General features: G+C 45.2%; 2 protein-coding genes across 3 annotated transcripts in view; one reads left to right on the forward strand and one right to left on the reverse strand.

The window, feature by feature from the left end:
- Nucleotides 1-9,707, forward strand: part of rev3l (REV3 like, DNA directed polymerase zeta catalytic subunit) — a 40,270-nt gene extending 30,563 nt beyond the window's left edge. For both annotated transcript variants that reach the window (XM_080832129.1, XM_080832130.1), the window contains exons 16-32: nucleotides 185-310; nucleotides 527-719; nucleotides 848-959; nucleotides 1,122-1,237; nucleotides 1,739-1,857; nucleotides 1,953-2,071; nucleotides 2,338-2,479; nucleotides 2,899-3,143; nucleotides 3,469-3,577; nucleotides 3,735-3,941; nucleotides 4,210-4,319; nucleotides 4,786-4,900; nucleotides 5,022-5,159; nucleotides 5,584-5,774; nucleotides 6,678-6,924; nucleotides 7,720-7,953; nucleotides 8,594-9,707. In XM_080832129.1, coding sequence (XP_080688255.1) covers nucleotides 185-310; nucleotides 527-719; nucleotides 848-959; nucleotides 1,122-1,237; nucleotides 1,739-1,857; nucleotides 1,953-2,071; nucleotides 2,338-2,479; nucleotides 2,899-3,143; nucleotides 3,469-3,577; nucleotides 3,735-3,941; nucleotides 4,210-4,319; nucleotides 4,786-4,900; nucleotides 5,022-5,159; nucleotides 5,584-5,774; nucleotides 6,678-6,924; nucleotides 7,720-7,953; nucleotides 8,594-8,734 — 2,664 coding nt within the window. In that variant the 3' untranslated portion in view covers nucleotides 8,735-9,707. The remainder of the gene's footprint in view (nucleotides 1-184; nucleotides 311-526; nucleotides 720-847; nucleotides 960-1,121; nucleotides 1,238-1,738; nucleotides 1,858-1,952; nucleotides 2,072-2,337; nucleotides 2,480-2,898; nucleotides 3,144-3,468; nucleotides 3,578-3,734; nucleotides 3,942-4,209; nucleotides 4,320-4,785; nucleotides 4,901-5,021; nucleotides 5,160-5,583; nucleotides 5,775-6,677; nucleotides 6,925-7,719; nucleotides 7,954-8,593) is intronic.
- A 617-nt stretch (nucleotides 9,708-10,324) lies between these two features.
- On the reverse strand, nucleotides 10,325-14,151 carry mfsd4b (major facilitator superfamily domain containing 4B; the record flags this gene model as incomplete). Its single annotated transcript, XM_080860476.1, has 4 exons — nucleotides 10,325-12,640; nucleotides 12,753-12,869; nucleotides 12,967-13,135; nucleotides 13,861-14,151. The coding sequence occupies 4 exons, from the start codon at nucleotides 14,149-14,151 to the stop codon at nucleotides 11,343-11,345; spliced, it is 1,875 nt and encodes a 624-aa protein (XP_080716602.1). The 3' UTR covers nucleotides 10,325-11,342.
- Nucleotides 14,152-14,960: the final 809 nt, after the last annotated feature.

Here is a 14,960-nt window from a genome sequence, read left to right on the forward strand (position 1 = left end):
TCTGGAGATTCTCTCTCTTAAGACATTCAGAATAGTCTCATCCAGTAGACCAGTACCTACCATTTTCACAGCAACTTTGCACAGGATTTTTCACCAGCTGTAAATGTATAGGTCCTTTTTAATAGTTCAGATTTCCTGGCACAGCCTTTGCCAAACTCATGGTTTCCTTCTCTCGACTCTACAGAATCAGTTCGCAGCTATGAATGTTGTAAAGAAAGACAACTCTCAGATAGAGGGACCGTCTATCTGTAACTCTTACGGCTTCAAGGTCAGCATGCAGAATTTGCAGGAGGCCAAAGCACTGCATGAGGTGAGCCATGCCAAAACATGTATAGAAGAGATCCACAATGACTCAATGCCAGTACACATATAATACACATATAGTAACCTAAACTAACCTAATACACCTAAAGACAAATCAAATGTGCCTGGTATCAGGTAGTGCAATATTACTGTAGTGAACAATGACTCAATGCCAGGCTGGTATTTGTCTGACTAATATGTGGCTTCATTTAAAACTGTGCAGGTGCAGTACTTGACATTGATGAGTATGGAACTTCATGCACGGACACGCCGGGACTTGGAGCCAGACCCAGAGTTCGACCCCATATGTGCCTTATTCTACAGCTTCAGCTCAGACGCCCTCTTGCCTGATTCTGATAAGATGCAGATAACAGGTGCCATAGTGGTGGACAAAGACTGCCACACCCAGGAGCCAGGTGGGGCCACGGATGAGATTTCCTCATCATGCTTATCCTGTTTTAATGCTGTTTTAAACACATATAGTACCTGCTGCGATAAGCAGACTGGGGGTTGGTATGATTCCCTCATGGTTTCTTGTCTTTAGGCTCAAGAAGGACAGCACCTCTGCTGGTTCGATCGGGCGTTTCAGGATTGCAGGTCACTTACGCCTCAGACGAGAAGGAGCTCTTCCAGGAAGTCGCCAGAATTATTCTGAAGTATGGTCAATTCCATTTTGTGTCTAATATCATTATGAACCAGTGATGTGTATGATATTGTGTGGAGAGGGCTCGTCTTAACCTACTGCATTTTGAGTGTGTTCATCTCACTCGGCCCACATTCATGAGTGTGGTGTAAACACGAGCCCTTCTTCTTGGCAGGTATGACCCAGACATCTTAGTAGGGTACGAGGTGCAGATGCATTCCTGGGGCTACCTCTTCCAGCGGGCATCAACACTGGGTGTGGACCTGTGCCAGAAGCTCTCCCGGGTGCCAGGTAAGGTGACACTGAGCCAGACAGGGGCGGTCAGACTGACACACCCTGGCTGCTGTTTTACAAGAGCTGAAACACAGGCAGGACGCTGAACACTACTATGGACAGTAACTTGAACACTTCCTTTACTAAATCAAATCAGTGCCCTCCTGCGACTAAAAGCATGGGATTTAGAATATCCATTTTTATCGAATCACTTTTTGTGTTTGCCTGCCAAACACTTGGCATCGGCTGTCAGGCCGGGCTCGTAGTGCTCCCAGCCAAAAGTGCATTTGGCAATATCCTTTTGCATAAACGATTTGAGTGCAGCATAGCCAGAGCCCTTTGGGAAAACCCCTGTTTTTCTTGTGTACTCACCCCCAAGACCCAAACTATGAACACCCCATCCCCCCACAGGGAATTATGCACTGTTTAAGTACAAAGTCCATTGTTGAGATGTGATATGCCTGTGCTTTGATGAGGTGATTCTTTTCTGATGGGTTCATAACAATACTCCGTTATCAGATGATGCGAAGGAAAACCGCTTCTCTGCAGAGAAGGACGAGTATGGTGCTGACACCATGTCGGAGATCCATATCGTGGGTCGCATTATCCTCAACCTGTGGAGAGTGATGAAAACAGAGGTAAATGAACATTATGGAATTGCCACGCCACAAGCTGATGTCACACAGCACTACCACCTTTGTCATATCATTTGTTGTTTCTTCTCGTTTCTTAGGCGGCACTGACCAGCTACAGCTTTGAGAACGTGGCCTTTCATATTTTGCACCAGCGCTTTCCTTTTTTCAGCCATCGTACCCTCTCTGACTGGTTTGACCACAACACTGACCTCTACAGGTGGGTAGGGCTACAACCCTGACATATTGACCAACTCTTCCACTTCTCCCAACGTTAGTACTTTATTTAAGCTATACACTGAACTCATGTTTTATTGTTTCCCCAAGGAAACTAGAGCACCTTAATATAAGGTCTTCAAATCATCCTATCTAATGCCATCTTTTCCCCAATGTTATGCGTCTACCGTACCAACCCCAATAATAAGGTCAAGTGTGATATTTGCCAAGTTCAAGTGAAAGCCAACTGAAATCTGTATGTTATTGTAGATGGAAAGTGGTGGACCACTATGTCAGCCGTGTGTGCGGCTGCACGCAGCTGCTGCAGCAGCAAGACCTCATTGGCAGGACCAGTGAGCTCGCACGAGTCTTCGGCATCCAGTTCTACCACGTTCTGACCAGAGGCTCGCAGGTCAGTGCTCCTGACTACTAGAAGCTAGCCGTGAGACCACTCCAAAATGTGCTGCAGTTAGAGCCTGTCTCAACTTGATCCAGCTGCTACTGCAGTGGAGGACACGAATGTAGGATTACCAAGGCGCAGGATCGTGGGATTTCTCATGCTTGTAAAGTGATCAAATTCTTCTTCCCACAGGTGTCATGTTACCAAATCATGTATCAACCACTTTAGATGTTAGCATGTTGATGTGCAACCTCCTCTCCCAGCCCTCCTTCAGTGTCTCTCAATCGCAGTTCAAATGAAATATTGATTGATTAGGATCTGATGAAAACAGTGTAGAGAGTGCTATTTCAGACATCTGACCTTTGACCTCTCTGAGCCAGACACACGGTGGTAAACTGCCACTGTAAAGCGTTTGTGTACTGTGTGTGCAGTACCGTGTGGAGTCGATGATGCTGCGGATCGCCAAGCCCATGAACTACATCCCCGTGACGCCCAGCCCGCAGCAGAGGGCCCAGCAGAGGGCGCCGCAGTGCATCCCGCTGGTGATGGAGCCCGAATCGCGCTTCTACAGCAACTCCGTGGTGGTGCTGGACTTCCAGTCGCTCTACCCCTCCATTGTCATCGCCTACAACTACTGCTACTCCACCTGCCTTGGCCACGTGGAGAGCCTTGGAACGTAAGTGTAGTGAGGACATGCATTTCACTTTCACCGAGGCTAGCATTGACAATGCTACCACTCGTAGGATGTCCACTTAGTTTACCAGATGAGGGATTGTCGATACAAGACTGATAATGATCTACTGTGGTTGACTTTCCTGATTTGTTAGTGTGGGTAGCAACTCCCTTGTTAGCATAGGAAGCTGCTTCGATAACTACACAAGGAGAATGTCAAGGAAGAGACTGATTTTGGGGATTTATAAAGTCTCTTTGTTTTTAGGTGCATGTCTAGTCAAGATGGATCATATCTGTAAGTTTCACTTTCTGCATTTCTTGCATTGCAGACATGATGAGTTCAAGTTTGGCTGCAGTTCTCTTAACGTCCCCCCTGATCTCCTCTATGAGCTCCGCAATGACATCACCGTCTCTTCCAACGGCGTCGCTTTTGTAAAGGTACGGCTCTGTTTCACACGGTGTGATCACTGTTATCACACCTGGCTGATTGCCTCGTGTCTGACCTTGCCATCATTGTGTGGTGTGTTTGTGTGTGTTTTGTGTGTGTGTGTGTGTGTGTGTGTGTGTGTGTGTGTGTGTGTGTGTGTGTGTGTAGCCCTCTGTGCGTAAGGGTGTTCTGCCCAGCATGCTGGAGGAGATCCTGAACACCAGAATCATGGTGAAGCAGTCCATGAAGGCGGCCAAAGGCGACCGCGCCCTGATGCGCCTGCTCCACGCCCGGCAGCTGGGCCTCAAGCTCATCGCCAACGTCACCTTTGGCTACACGGCCGCCAGCTTCTCCGGCAGGATGCCCAGTGTCGAGGTGAGCCCCACATGTCTGAGTCACCTCTCTAAAGGCAATTCTGTGCCCTTTCCACTTCTGCCACCTAGGGGAAGACGTTTGTCAGTGTGCCATGCATAAATCAGGGTGCATCCAGTGGGAAAGGGAGGACATTAATGTGTAGACAAGCTAATAACAGCTTGGTAATTGTAATGTCCCAAGTGCCCAAATTACCCCTTTAGTCTAATCCCTGTAGGCTTAGTTTGTCTGGCTACCAATGACCTTCATGCTATCCATGCTTTGGCTGTAGGTGGGTGACAGTATTGTCCACAAGGCCAGGGAGACATTGGAGAGGGCCATCAAGCTGGTCAATGACACTAAGAAGTGGGGAGCTCGTGTCGTCTATGGGGATACGGACAGGTAAGAGAATGAGAGGAAGAGAATGAGAGGGGGAGGCAGAGAGAGACTGAGGGAGAGAGAGAATGAGACTCTTACTCCCTAAATGATGATTATTATGTATTTTTGTATTATTATTCCCATTTCTCCCTTATGATGTATCTTGTGTATAGATATATGTATTGTGTATATAATCACATCCTATACACCTTACCCGAATGCTTTGGCAATACTGTAGAACGTTATGGTCATGCCAATAAAGCTTCTTTTGAATTTGAATGAGAGTGAAAGAGCGAATATGAGACAGAGTGAAATTGAGAGAGAATGAGAGAGTGAGAATGAGAAAAGAATGAGAGAGAGAATGAGATGATGGAAAGAAACATTGAAAAAGAGAGAGAGAGTGAGAGAGAATAATTTGAAGTATTAAATGGAGACGAAAGGAGGGATTTCTTTACATCTCCATTCTTCTTCTTCTTCTTCTTCCCTTTAGCATGTTTGTCCTCCTGAAGGGAGCCACCAAAGAGCAGGCGTTCAAAATTGGCAATGAGATTGCAGAGGCAGTGACTGCCACCAACCCCAAACCAGTCAAGCTCAAGTTTGAGAAGGTAGGAAGCTATGCGCATACATTGCTATTGTTTGTATGCACATGCATTGGCATATTTGTATGAGTTTAACATTGTGTGTGTGTGTGTGTGTGTGTGTGTGTGTGTGTGTGTGTGTCCACAGGTTTACCTCCCCTGCGTTCTCCAGACCAAGAAGCGCTATGTAGGCTACATGTATGAGAGTCTGGACCAGAAAGACCCCGTGCTCGACGCCAAGGGAATCGAGACGGTTCGCCGAGACGGCTGCCCGGCTGTTGCCAAGGTAACCGCCTCTCCAGCACATCAGCGCCATTCTTCAGCCTTTATTGGTGTGCGATCACAGTGGCATTTACAGCAGGCGTTAAAGCCCAGAGCCGCAGCACCCATGTCTCTAATGGGAGGTAAATAATATGTGAGGGAAGCAAGCCACCTGTGTGTGTGTGTGTGTGTGTGTGTGTGTGTGTGTGTGTGTGTGTTTGTGTGAGGTCCCTGACTAAACCCCAGTTTGGGTTTGTCTGGACACACAGAATGCTGTGATAATCAGCACACTTAAAGCACAGGCCTGAAGTTTGTCTTTATTGTTTTTTTTTTTCAGTTTTCTTTTAAACCCTGATAATGCTTTACCTGTGTTTCATTTTGCTGCTTTGTAACATAGAGTTTGAGAAGTGCTTCATAAATCAAGATTATTATCATTATTATGTTCCCAGATTCTTGAGCGCTCCATCAAGCTGCTGTTTGAGACGCGTGACATCAGCCAGGTGAAGATGTATGTGCAGCGACAGTGTGTGAAGATCCTGGAGGCCAAGGCCAGCATGCAGGACCTGACCTTCGGCAAGGAGTTCAGAGGCAGCGGCTCCTACAGACCTGGAGCCTGTGTGCCCGCACTGGAGCTCACCAGGTGAAGGAAACATTCAGCTGTGTGTGTGTGTGTGTGTGTGTGTGTGTGTGTGTGTGTGTGTGTGTGTGTGTGTGTGTGTGTGTAAAAACTGCCTGGTGCAATTAAACCAAAGAATGGGTTCTTAGTGAGACCATGATGCAGTAGCTATTCACAGTGGTGGTTTGCTGTCAGTGGAAGTTGTATGGGTAAAGCAGAGAGAGAGAGCTAGAGAGAAGTGTGCAAGGGCCATATTGGCAGAGGTGAGTGCAAACAAGGGTTTTCACATCACTCTCAAATCGACACCGACTCTTAAAAGCACTACAAATGGACAGTGTACCTGGAGAGATTCTTTTTAAATAACAGAATAGCAAATTACATTTTTATTTTATTTGTGTGTGTGTGTGTGTGTGTGTGTGTGTGTGTGTGTGTGTGTGTGTGTCCGACCGACACCCTCCTCTTGATGTGGAGTGAATGAATCTACTTACAGCACAATATCTATTGTCTGCTCACGCTACTGCTAGCCTCAGTCTACTGTACCTAAGACTGTTGCCTAGCAACCTGGCCATTAATGGGTGGAAAATTTTAATTTTCAGGTCTCAGTGAAAGGGGAAGCCTCTGCCTGCTTATGAAACAGGGCAGGAAAGGATCTGCACATTCATTTTACTGCATGAAAAAAAGTACATTCTTTGTGATTTTTAAAGGTGATGTGATGTATATCAATGTGAAGTTTATTATGAGTTCATTATAAGAGTTAGTAGATTGGAGCATTATTAAAACTCTTCATGTGAAGTGTATTAAACTGCATCGTCAGTTGTCATTGTTTGTTTAGGTCCTAAAGAGTAAAAGACAGGCCTGAGCAAGTTCTTCCAGGTTTGGTGGACAAGCTGTGACATATCCCTCCTTCCTCTCTGTCGCCCCCCGCAGGCGGATGATGGCACATGACAGGCGCCTGGAGCCGCGGGTGGGTGAGCGGGTTCCCTACGTGATTGTCTATGGCGTGCCAGGCGTACCCCTCATCCAGCTCGTGCGGCGCCCCCTGGAGGTGCTGCAGGATCCCAGCCTTCGCCTCAATGCCACCTACTACATCAGCAAGCAGATCCTGCCGCCACTGTCACGCATCTTCACGCTCATCGGGGTGGACGTCTTCAGCTGGTATCAAGAGCTGCCCAGGGTGAGAGAACTGTGATGGGTGGTGTGTGGGCAGGCTGTAGAAGCAGGGCAGCTGAACGCCTTTAAGCTCAGCTGTCTTCTGCTAAGACTGTGCGTCATCGTCATTTGTGATCACTCGTGCATGTATAGGGCCATAAACGCATATTGATATCTATGTCAATTTCTCTCCAAACCAAACCCTTGACAAATATAGCTTTTAACTAAACGTTAGCTTTTGCATTGGGATATCTCCTCAAGTAAGACCATCCACTGCAGACCACAAACACTAAACATGACCTTATTTCAGTTTGTTTCTGTTTCTACTATTTCCAGAGTAGGGTGTTGTTGGTAAATGTTTGACCATCTCTATCTTGACCCTTTTCAAAGCCTTTAGAAGTAGTCTCAGTTTTGAGGCTCAAGCGCCATCTGGTGGTTGATTTTCACATAGATTCTGGTGTTGTATTGTCTGTTGAGGCATGCCTCCTTTGTTTTTGATTGTCATTCCCAAAGGAAATATACATACTTGCAAATATACAGTCTTACAGTCTTGTTAAGGCAGATTGTTTTAAAACTGTGACAAATGTTGTTCTTCAAGGAACTACTTTTTTCAGTGTCTCCAATTAAATTCCACTATTTGACAATTCTGCCCACCACTATATTTTAATTTTTTTTATTTTTAGTCGTTTTGTTTATAGTACAATTCAAAACTTTAGAACAGTGAGGTGATTGAGGAGAGTTCCCGTTCTAAGTTTGGTTCCTGTTCGATTTGGTAATGGGTCTAACGGCGGCTCTTGTACGTGTGTGTGTGCGCGCCCAGGTTCAGAAGGCCTGGTGCTCTGCCTCCGCCGGAGGAGGAGGAGGAGCTGGTCGTGAGGAGACGGGCAGGAAGGGCACCATCTCCCAGTACTTCACCACGCTGCACTGCCCCGTGTGTGACGAGCTGACGCAGCTGGGTGTGTGTGAGCGCTGCAGGGCCGAGCCCCAGCGCGTGGCCGTCACCCTGCACCAGGAGCTGAGGCTGTGGGAGAGCCAACAGGACCAGCTGCTCAAGGTGAGAGCCCAGTGAGACGGCAGTGAGACCAGCTGAGTCCAAACACATGCCGCTCGTTGAGTTATGAGACCTGATTCCATCCTCTTTTATGGCCATCGTAGCTACCAGATGAATACTTTTGTGTCAGCCACTGTGTTGCAGTAGGCAAGTTCACTCTGGGAATCAGAACTCCTATTTGCCTATTTTATTCAGTGATCTTTAGTTGAAACAGTTCAATCTTGTGTCATCAATCTTCCTTTAGCGTTGGGAGTATTACTGACCAAGTGGAAAACGCATATTGTAGTAAGATGCTAATGTGTCAGCATTTCATTTCACAGAAGGGGGTTTTATCTTCGACAGGGCGTGGGGGTGTGATAGGGAGGCTTCAAGTGTCTGCTGTGACGCGGCTCAACAGGTTTAACTCTCCTAGGTTTAGGACTTGGCCGATTGCCAAGGTTACTGGATAGCAGTGAATGCGCTCAGTGTCAAAGTCCAGCCTCGGTCAGTTGGCATCGAATAGAACAACAGTTCATTTGGGAGTGCCTATAACCGAGTGTGTTGGATCTGATACGCTGTGTAACGTACCACTGAAGGTTTTCACTTCTCAGGTTGTCCGTTTTCACTTCTCCTGACTCTTCTTCCTCTGGCGATGTTTCTTCAGATTTGCAGGAACTGCAGTGGAAGTGGCGAGCGCCAGGTCCCTTGTGTGTCACTCGACTGTCCAGTCCTCTACAAGCTGTCCCGGGTCAACCGTCAGCTGTCCAAGGGCCCTTACCTGCGCCAGCTCCTGGAGCAGTTCTGAGCAGGCCCAAGTGCACATCTTCTTTTGGTGCTAATTGCTGTTTTAAGTCAGTGTTTCAAGTCTCTTGTGGACTTTTTTTTTTTTTTTTTTTTTGTCAGTGGTGCTTTCATTGGACTCCTCTGGAGTTGCACTGTGTTTTGCTTCATGTCAACGTGAGTATTTCTGCTCACTCAGGCCGGGTCTGACTCCAGCCGATGTGGGGTGTGGATCGGGCGCCTCATATTCCTTTCATTTGACTGGCATCATTGGCGTCTGGTTTTCTTTTCTTTTTTTTCTTCTTGTTTTTCTTATAAAGAGAAATGACACTGAATGTGGCCTGAGGAGAACTAAACTTTTTTCCAGTTAACTTCATATGCGCTGTAGCAGGTTGCAAAACCGAAGACACTAATGACCTCGATGGAATTCGGTCTCACACCAGGGTCATGGAAATCAACCACTGTCAAGACATCCAACTCCTTTATCTGTTTTTATATAACAGTACAATCTTTTGTAAATAAGCCTTGTATAGGTCAAATTTGAAGTATCGATGTGCATTACATTCTTTTTCTCACTTTTAAAACATATTAAAATTGTCATGGTGGTGGAAATCCATTGGTGTTCTTTCAAGTCATTCAGTTTTCAGAGTGCCATGTGTGTGCATTGTAACCAAGCCTTGAAAAGGCTGGATTTTATTTATGAACATTTTCCTGCAGAGGATAGTCTTGAAACTCTTGACATATTGGCTCTTGTCAGGAGAAAAAGATAGTCAGAGATACTAACCTCTGGGACTGTTGCAATACATTCTTTTGATAATTTATGGTGAGAGTATATATTGGTTCTTTGTGCATATTTGTTTTTTACACATATTTCTAATGCTTTCTCTATGCTAAACCATATATGTTATCTACCTATGTAAAGACTGATTCTTTTCTGATTCCAGAATGATTGTACGCAAGGCTTGTGCATATGTACAAAAAAAGTGTGTGTTCTTTGTTTTTATTGGACCTTTCTGTGGGTGAAGGTGAAAGATTGGTATAATAAAACTTCAATGTATAAAGTATGGCTCAAGTTATTTAATTTTCAAAAAACCAGAGGGAAAAGAACACATTTTGACATGAATTTCAAGTACAATAATTACAACATTAAACAACACAACTTTGATTTGTGGCTTAAGAAAGTAACATAATTTGAAAGCATTTCTAGGAAAAGTGCAAAAAAAGCAATCTTTTTAAGTGTAATTATGATGAGACATACAAAAACAAAGAACAGTTGATCATTAAATAGAAGAATTTCAGGCATTTCAGTTACATAATCACAATCACATAATCACACACTCTACATCATCACTTCAAATCATTCATAACAATAATTACCAGGAACTGTAGAATTGAGTTTTGAGAATTGAGTTTTAGGGTTTTCTATTCATTTTTTAAAGAGGCAGTTGCTTCTGGACAAGATGCTGGTAACATAGCACTACTGATTCATCATGTGCTAGTAAAGTAATAGAACCTACTAAATCACTAGCTAATGTGTTCATTTACCAGCTCACTCAGTCAGTTCTGGATTTAATAATACAGTACTGATAAGGTAGCTCAATGACTAATTGGCCTCTCTCTACAAGTGTACCTGATTTACTTCTGGGATGTTCTTCAGTCAAAGTGTGGCCTACTGTAGTCTACTACAATAGCTATAGCCCAATCAGTACTTCAAGAATACTGTAGACCAGTACACAGCATGGGTTTGATTATGGTACACAACCCACATATGAGGACGAGGATGCTACTCTCCAACAGTAGCCCATTCGGTAAGTGTGCATGGAGTGTAAATTAAATAGTCTTCGCTCATGTAGTCAAATTCAGAACAGTGAAGCTACTTAGCATAGGCTTCTGTGTGCCTTTCAGTTTTCAAAAAAAATAAAAGTGAAAATCAAACTAGCATCTCTGGACTGGAAATACATTCTGCCTAAAATCCAGAATGTCCTATAGCCAGGAAAAGTTCAATATCGATTGCTAGACCATGATACAGAATCTAGTGCTCAAACGGCCCGTTGGGCTACAAAGTGAATCGAATCCTTTGATAGTTTGCAATCAGTGTGAGTCTGAGGCTCAGATGAGGCTGTCCAACAATTACATTTTTCCAGCTCCAATTATAATTATAATTGTGGTACCAGGACCTGGTCCATAAGTGCCTGTGTTCACAAATACAGATTACAAGTAGAGTATTAACGTCAGCACACTAAAACAAACATCACATACAGTTACATTCACAATACCATTCTAAGGAGATGAATTGATTGGATGTATGCCCATTGTTATCTTTCAAAAGTGCCTGAAATCAACTGCCTTATATGGAAATTGGTGAAAAGATTCAGTAGTGTCAACATGCAGGGACATCAACACACACAACATTCATAACACTGAAAAAAAGAAATCACACAATGCTCACTAAAAACAGACTGTTCTTAGTACATTTTCACCTGAATTTGCAATCCAGCAGTCTCTGGTAGTGTGATTCAGTCATTCTTTAATCCAGCAGTCTCTGGTAGTGTGATTCAGTCATTCTTTAATCCAGCAGTCTCTGGTAGTGAGATTCAGTCATTCTTTAATCCAGCAGTCTCTGGTAGTGTGATTCAGTCATTCTTTTCCCTGTCAAGAGCCACCAGTAGTTTCCTTCGGGGGGAGCTATCCACAGACCTGCTGGGGGATTCGGACAGAGTTGGCAGGCTGAAGGGGTTGTTGCTGGGTGTAGCTGCTGAGCTCACAGTCACGTCTGGAGGCGAAGCCGCCTTGACTGGAGAGTTCATTAGGTTGGCGTCGTCCATCTCAATGACCTCAAAGTCGGCGTCGTTCCAGTGGTCAGCTTCTTCGTCGTCTTCATTCACCTCCTCTTCATCGTCATTGGCCCCTGAGTCCAGCAAGGCCTGGCGATACTCGCTGTCGTCTGCCTCCCTGCCCCTCGTGCGCGGCCTCCTGCCGGGAATGGTGGGGTCGGCAGCCAGCTTGTACATGACGGGGAAGAGGATGGAGGTGATGGTAGCCGTGGCCAGGGCCAGGAGCATGAGCAGCGGGAGCTCGTGGAGAGATTTCTTCCCCAGCAGGAAGCCCAGTGCAGCGGGCAGCACCATCTCGCCCAGGGCCGCCCCCACCACGAAGACGGCAGCCGTGCGCCCTGTCACCGTGGTGTACTGCTCCAGCCAGGAGAGCCCGCTGGGAAAGGTGGTGGCCATGGAAGCACCGTACAGGGCAGAGCAGGACCACAGGGCCAGGCTGTTCCTGTTGAAGAGGGTGAGGAGCAGGGAGGAGAAGGTGCAGCCCACCAGGTTGAGCAGGATCATGGTTCCAGGGTACATGCAGGCCGCAAAGAAAATGGCCAACCCACGGGTGGCGGCAAACGTGCCCCAGAACAGCGAGTTGAGGCCAGCCGCCTGGGCCTGGTCCATACCGCCATAATCCTTGGCATAGGTGAAGATGAAAGAGCCGTATGCCACCTCGGCGCCCACATACCAGAAAAAGAAGATGGCGAGGAGGCAGACGAGGGCAGTGTGGTGCTTTGCTACCAGAGGCTCCCCTGATAAGGCGTGGGATCTGTCTCTGGAAGGCGTGCCACAGGAGTAGAGGATGAAGAAGGCAAGGGATACTAGCAGGATGAAGGCCCCGATCACAAAGTACGCGTACATGGATTTTAGGGCGTCGCTGTTTCCTTGTGACAAGTGCAGCGCAGAGTTGATAGTCTGTGCAATTTTCTCTGTGATGGCCGAGGAAGCTTCCCCTGTGTCATTATTATGAACCACCTTCCCGTGGTACTTCCCGAAAACCAACTTGGCAATGATGGGCGAGACGAAGGCCCCTGCTGCAAAGCTGAAGTGCAAGGCCTGCATGTGAGGCCCTGCCTGGTTGGCCCAGATATTCAGAATGAGGACATTACCACCTGCAAGAGAACAAACACATCATCACGAGGCTTCTCAGGCCTTCCATTCATCCGTTAGGGTAAGCTGGGGTAAGTTCATTATTACATTGATAAACAACCACTAGCGTCTTACCTGTGTCTAAAAAGCCCATAGAAATGCCAACGCAGGACATTAAAGCTGTAAGGACGAGGACCTTTTTACAGAAGGGAATGGCGAACATCCCAAATGCTGTGACCAGCATGGAGAATCCTGAAGAACCAAAGTGATTCCATTGAGTTAGACACCCTTATACATACCACTGTTGTATTATCTTCTGTCAGTCTAATTTCTCATACTTCTTTCTTACCTAAAAGTAAGTGGGGGTTCATGCAGTCAAAGAGAATCCCTCCAAGAAGGGAGCCCCCAATGTATCCAACTGAACGACCCACAAAGATATAAGAAATATTACTGATGTTCTTATTGACGTTGATGGCCAAGTCCTCCAGTGTAGGACCAAGCACAGAAATGCACATTCCCTGTAAATAAACAATGTAAACAACGTGTAAATACCTTAAGTAGGCCTGTCAAAACATTCTAAAGGTCATACATTCTACATGCCATGCAAGTGCATAAGGTAGGTGTAGGCCTATTGATCTAGGGCCTAGATCAAACTGTATGTCTTTTGTTGAGGATCCTGTTACACAACTCTGTATGCAAAAGTATCCTGTCCGATCAGGATGTGGTAATGTACACTACCCAGTTAGGAGAGTCGAGGCCTGGGTGTCTGAAGACGAAAATTGCACTCTTAACAACACGCTCGTCAAACATTCTCTCATGAATTTACCTAACCCTGATAGTAGTGGACAACTGCGTAACATACGTTTGAACTTTTTCACATTGAGAGCCTGTAGTGAACTACTTTTGTTTAGTGTCTGACATTTTAAATAGAGGATGCCAAGGATTTGATGAATATTGGCAATTCCAGGAAAATTTTATGATATTTTCTTAATATCCCCGCCCAATTAACAGAATCCACCGGTGGAATGATGCATGCTTGCTATCTGGGAAGCAGATATGCATGAGCAACGTGTCACATTCGGGTCGCTATGTTCCTCTGATATGAGTCTAGCACGATTTCAAGTTTTCCGGGCTTTCTGGGTCTCAAGGTTTAGGCTGCTTTTGATTCGGATGAACATTTTTTGCAGCTTAACCTTTGCGCAGCGAATTGCTGGGTAAATGTAGTGTATATTCATTTACTCACCAGTCCCAGGAACGATGCGCAAAGTGTTAAAGTGATCATCCAGCGTCCACAGACCCCAGGGTCATTCGTTCCCCGACCACCACTTATTATTTTTACGCTGTCGAATCCCGTACTGGCCAGGGTCCTATTAACGTTACTTTTTATCATACTTTTAAACCCCTTTCTGACGTCTTTCCTCTTGTCAAACAGCGTATCCTCTTCTTGGTCGTCGTTATCATCGTCATCCTCCATGCTAGCAAAGCGAACCTGCTTCTTTTTCACCACTGGCTGACTGCTAACTGACACAGACATTGCAACATGTAATGTAATTACAACTGGTTAACGCACAGCCAACCACAACAATGCTATCTCTGAAATTGTTCTGTGGGAACCAGTACAGTAAACAGAAGAACCTGCTGTCATCGTCAGAGTGTCACTGCTGTTCGTTTAGTTCCGGTGGTTGAAAACACGAAGTATATCGTAATAAAAGTCTAAAGCCACTGCATTAAGTATGTTACTGGACAGTCGTCTGAAAAATCTACATCTGGTATAAATATATAACGACTGTTCAATTATAAAACAATATCAGTGTCAAACAAAAAACAGCAAAGCCAACCAAGTATCCAATATGCATCTTTAATTGACTTTGATCTTGACACAACCCTTGAGTCCTGATGTCACCAGCTGTTCCAGAATAAACATTAAAAAAAGCATCAGAACTAATTAATATTAATAACTAACTAACCGAACGGTCGAGGTTAGTAGGTTCTTTTTGTAATGGAAAATAAATGGTAATTGTTCATAAAAAACGTCGTTTTGTTCAGCTCTCAAGTCTTCTCACGACACAATGTGTTTCAGGTGTTGCGTAGCAGCTCATTACTTGCTAACTTCAAGTTACAATATTGCCCATGTATATAGCCATCAGTCTGAATTTTAAATTGGCCCATGATGATTTAGAAAGGACCTGCTCATAACCAAAGTTAAAACATTGAATTCAAGACAAAAAGCCAGTATGAAATACTAATACTTTTGTCATCTGATTTTCTATTGTCCATTATGTTGGGTAAAACATGTCATGTCAGAAGCAAGCATAGGATATCTCACATTGTAGTGAGTTATGT

The sequence above is a fragment of the Sprattus sprattus genome (genome assembly GCF_963457725.1).
Source record: "Sprattus sprattus genome assembly, chromosome: 2".
Classification (NCBI taxonomy): domain Eukaryota; kingdom Metazoa; phylum Chordata; class Actinopteri; order Clupeiformes; family Clupeidae; genus Sprattus; species Sprattus sprattus.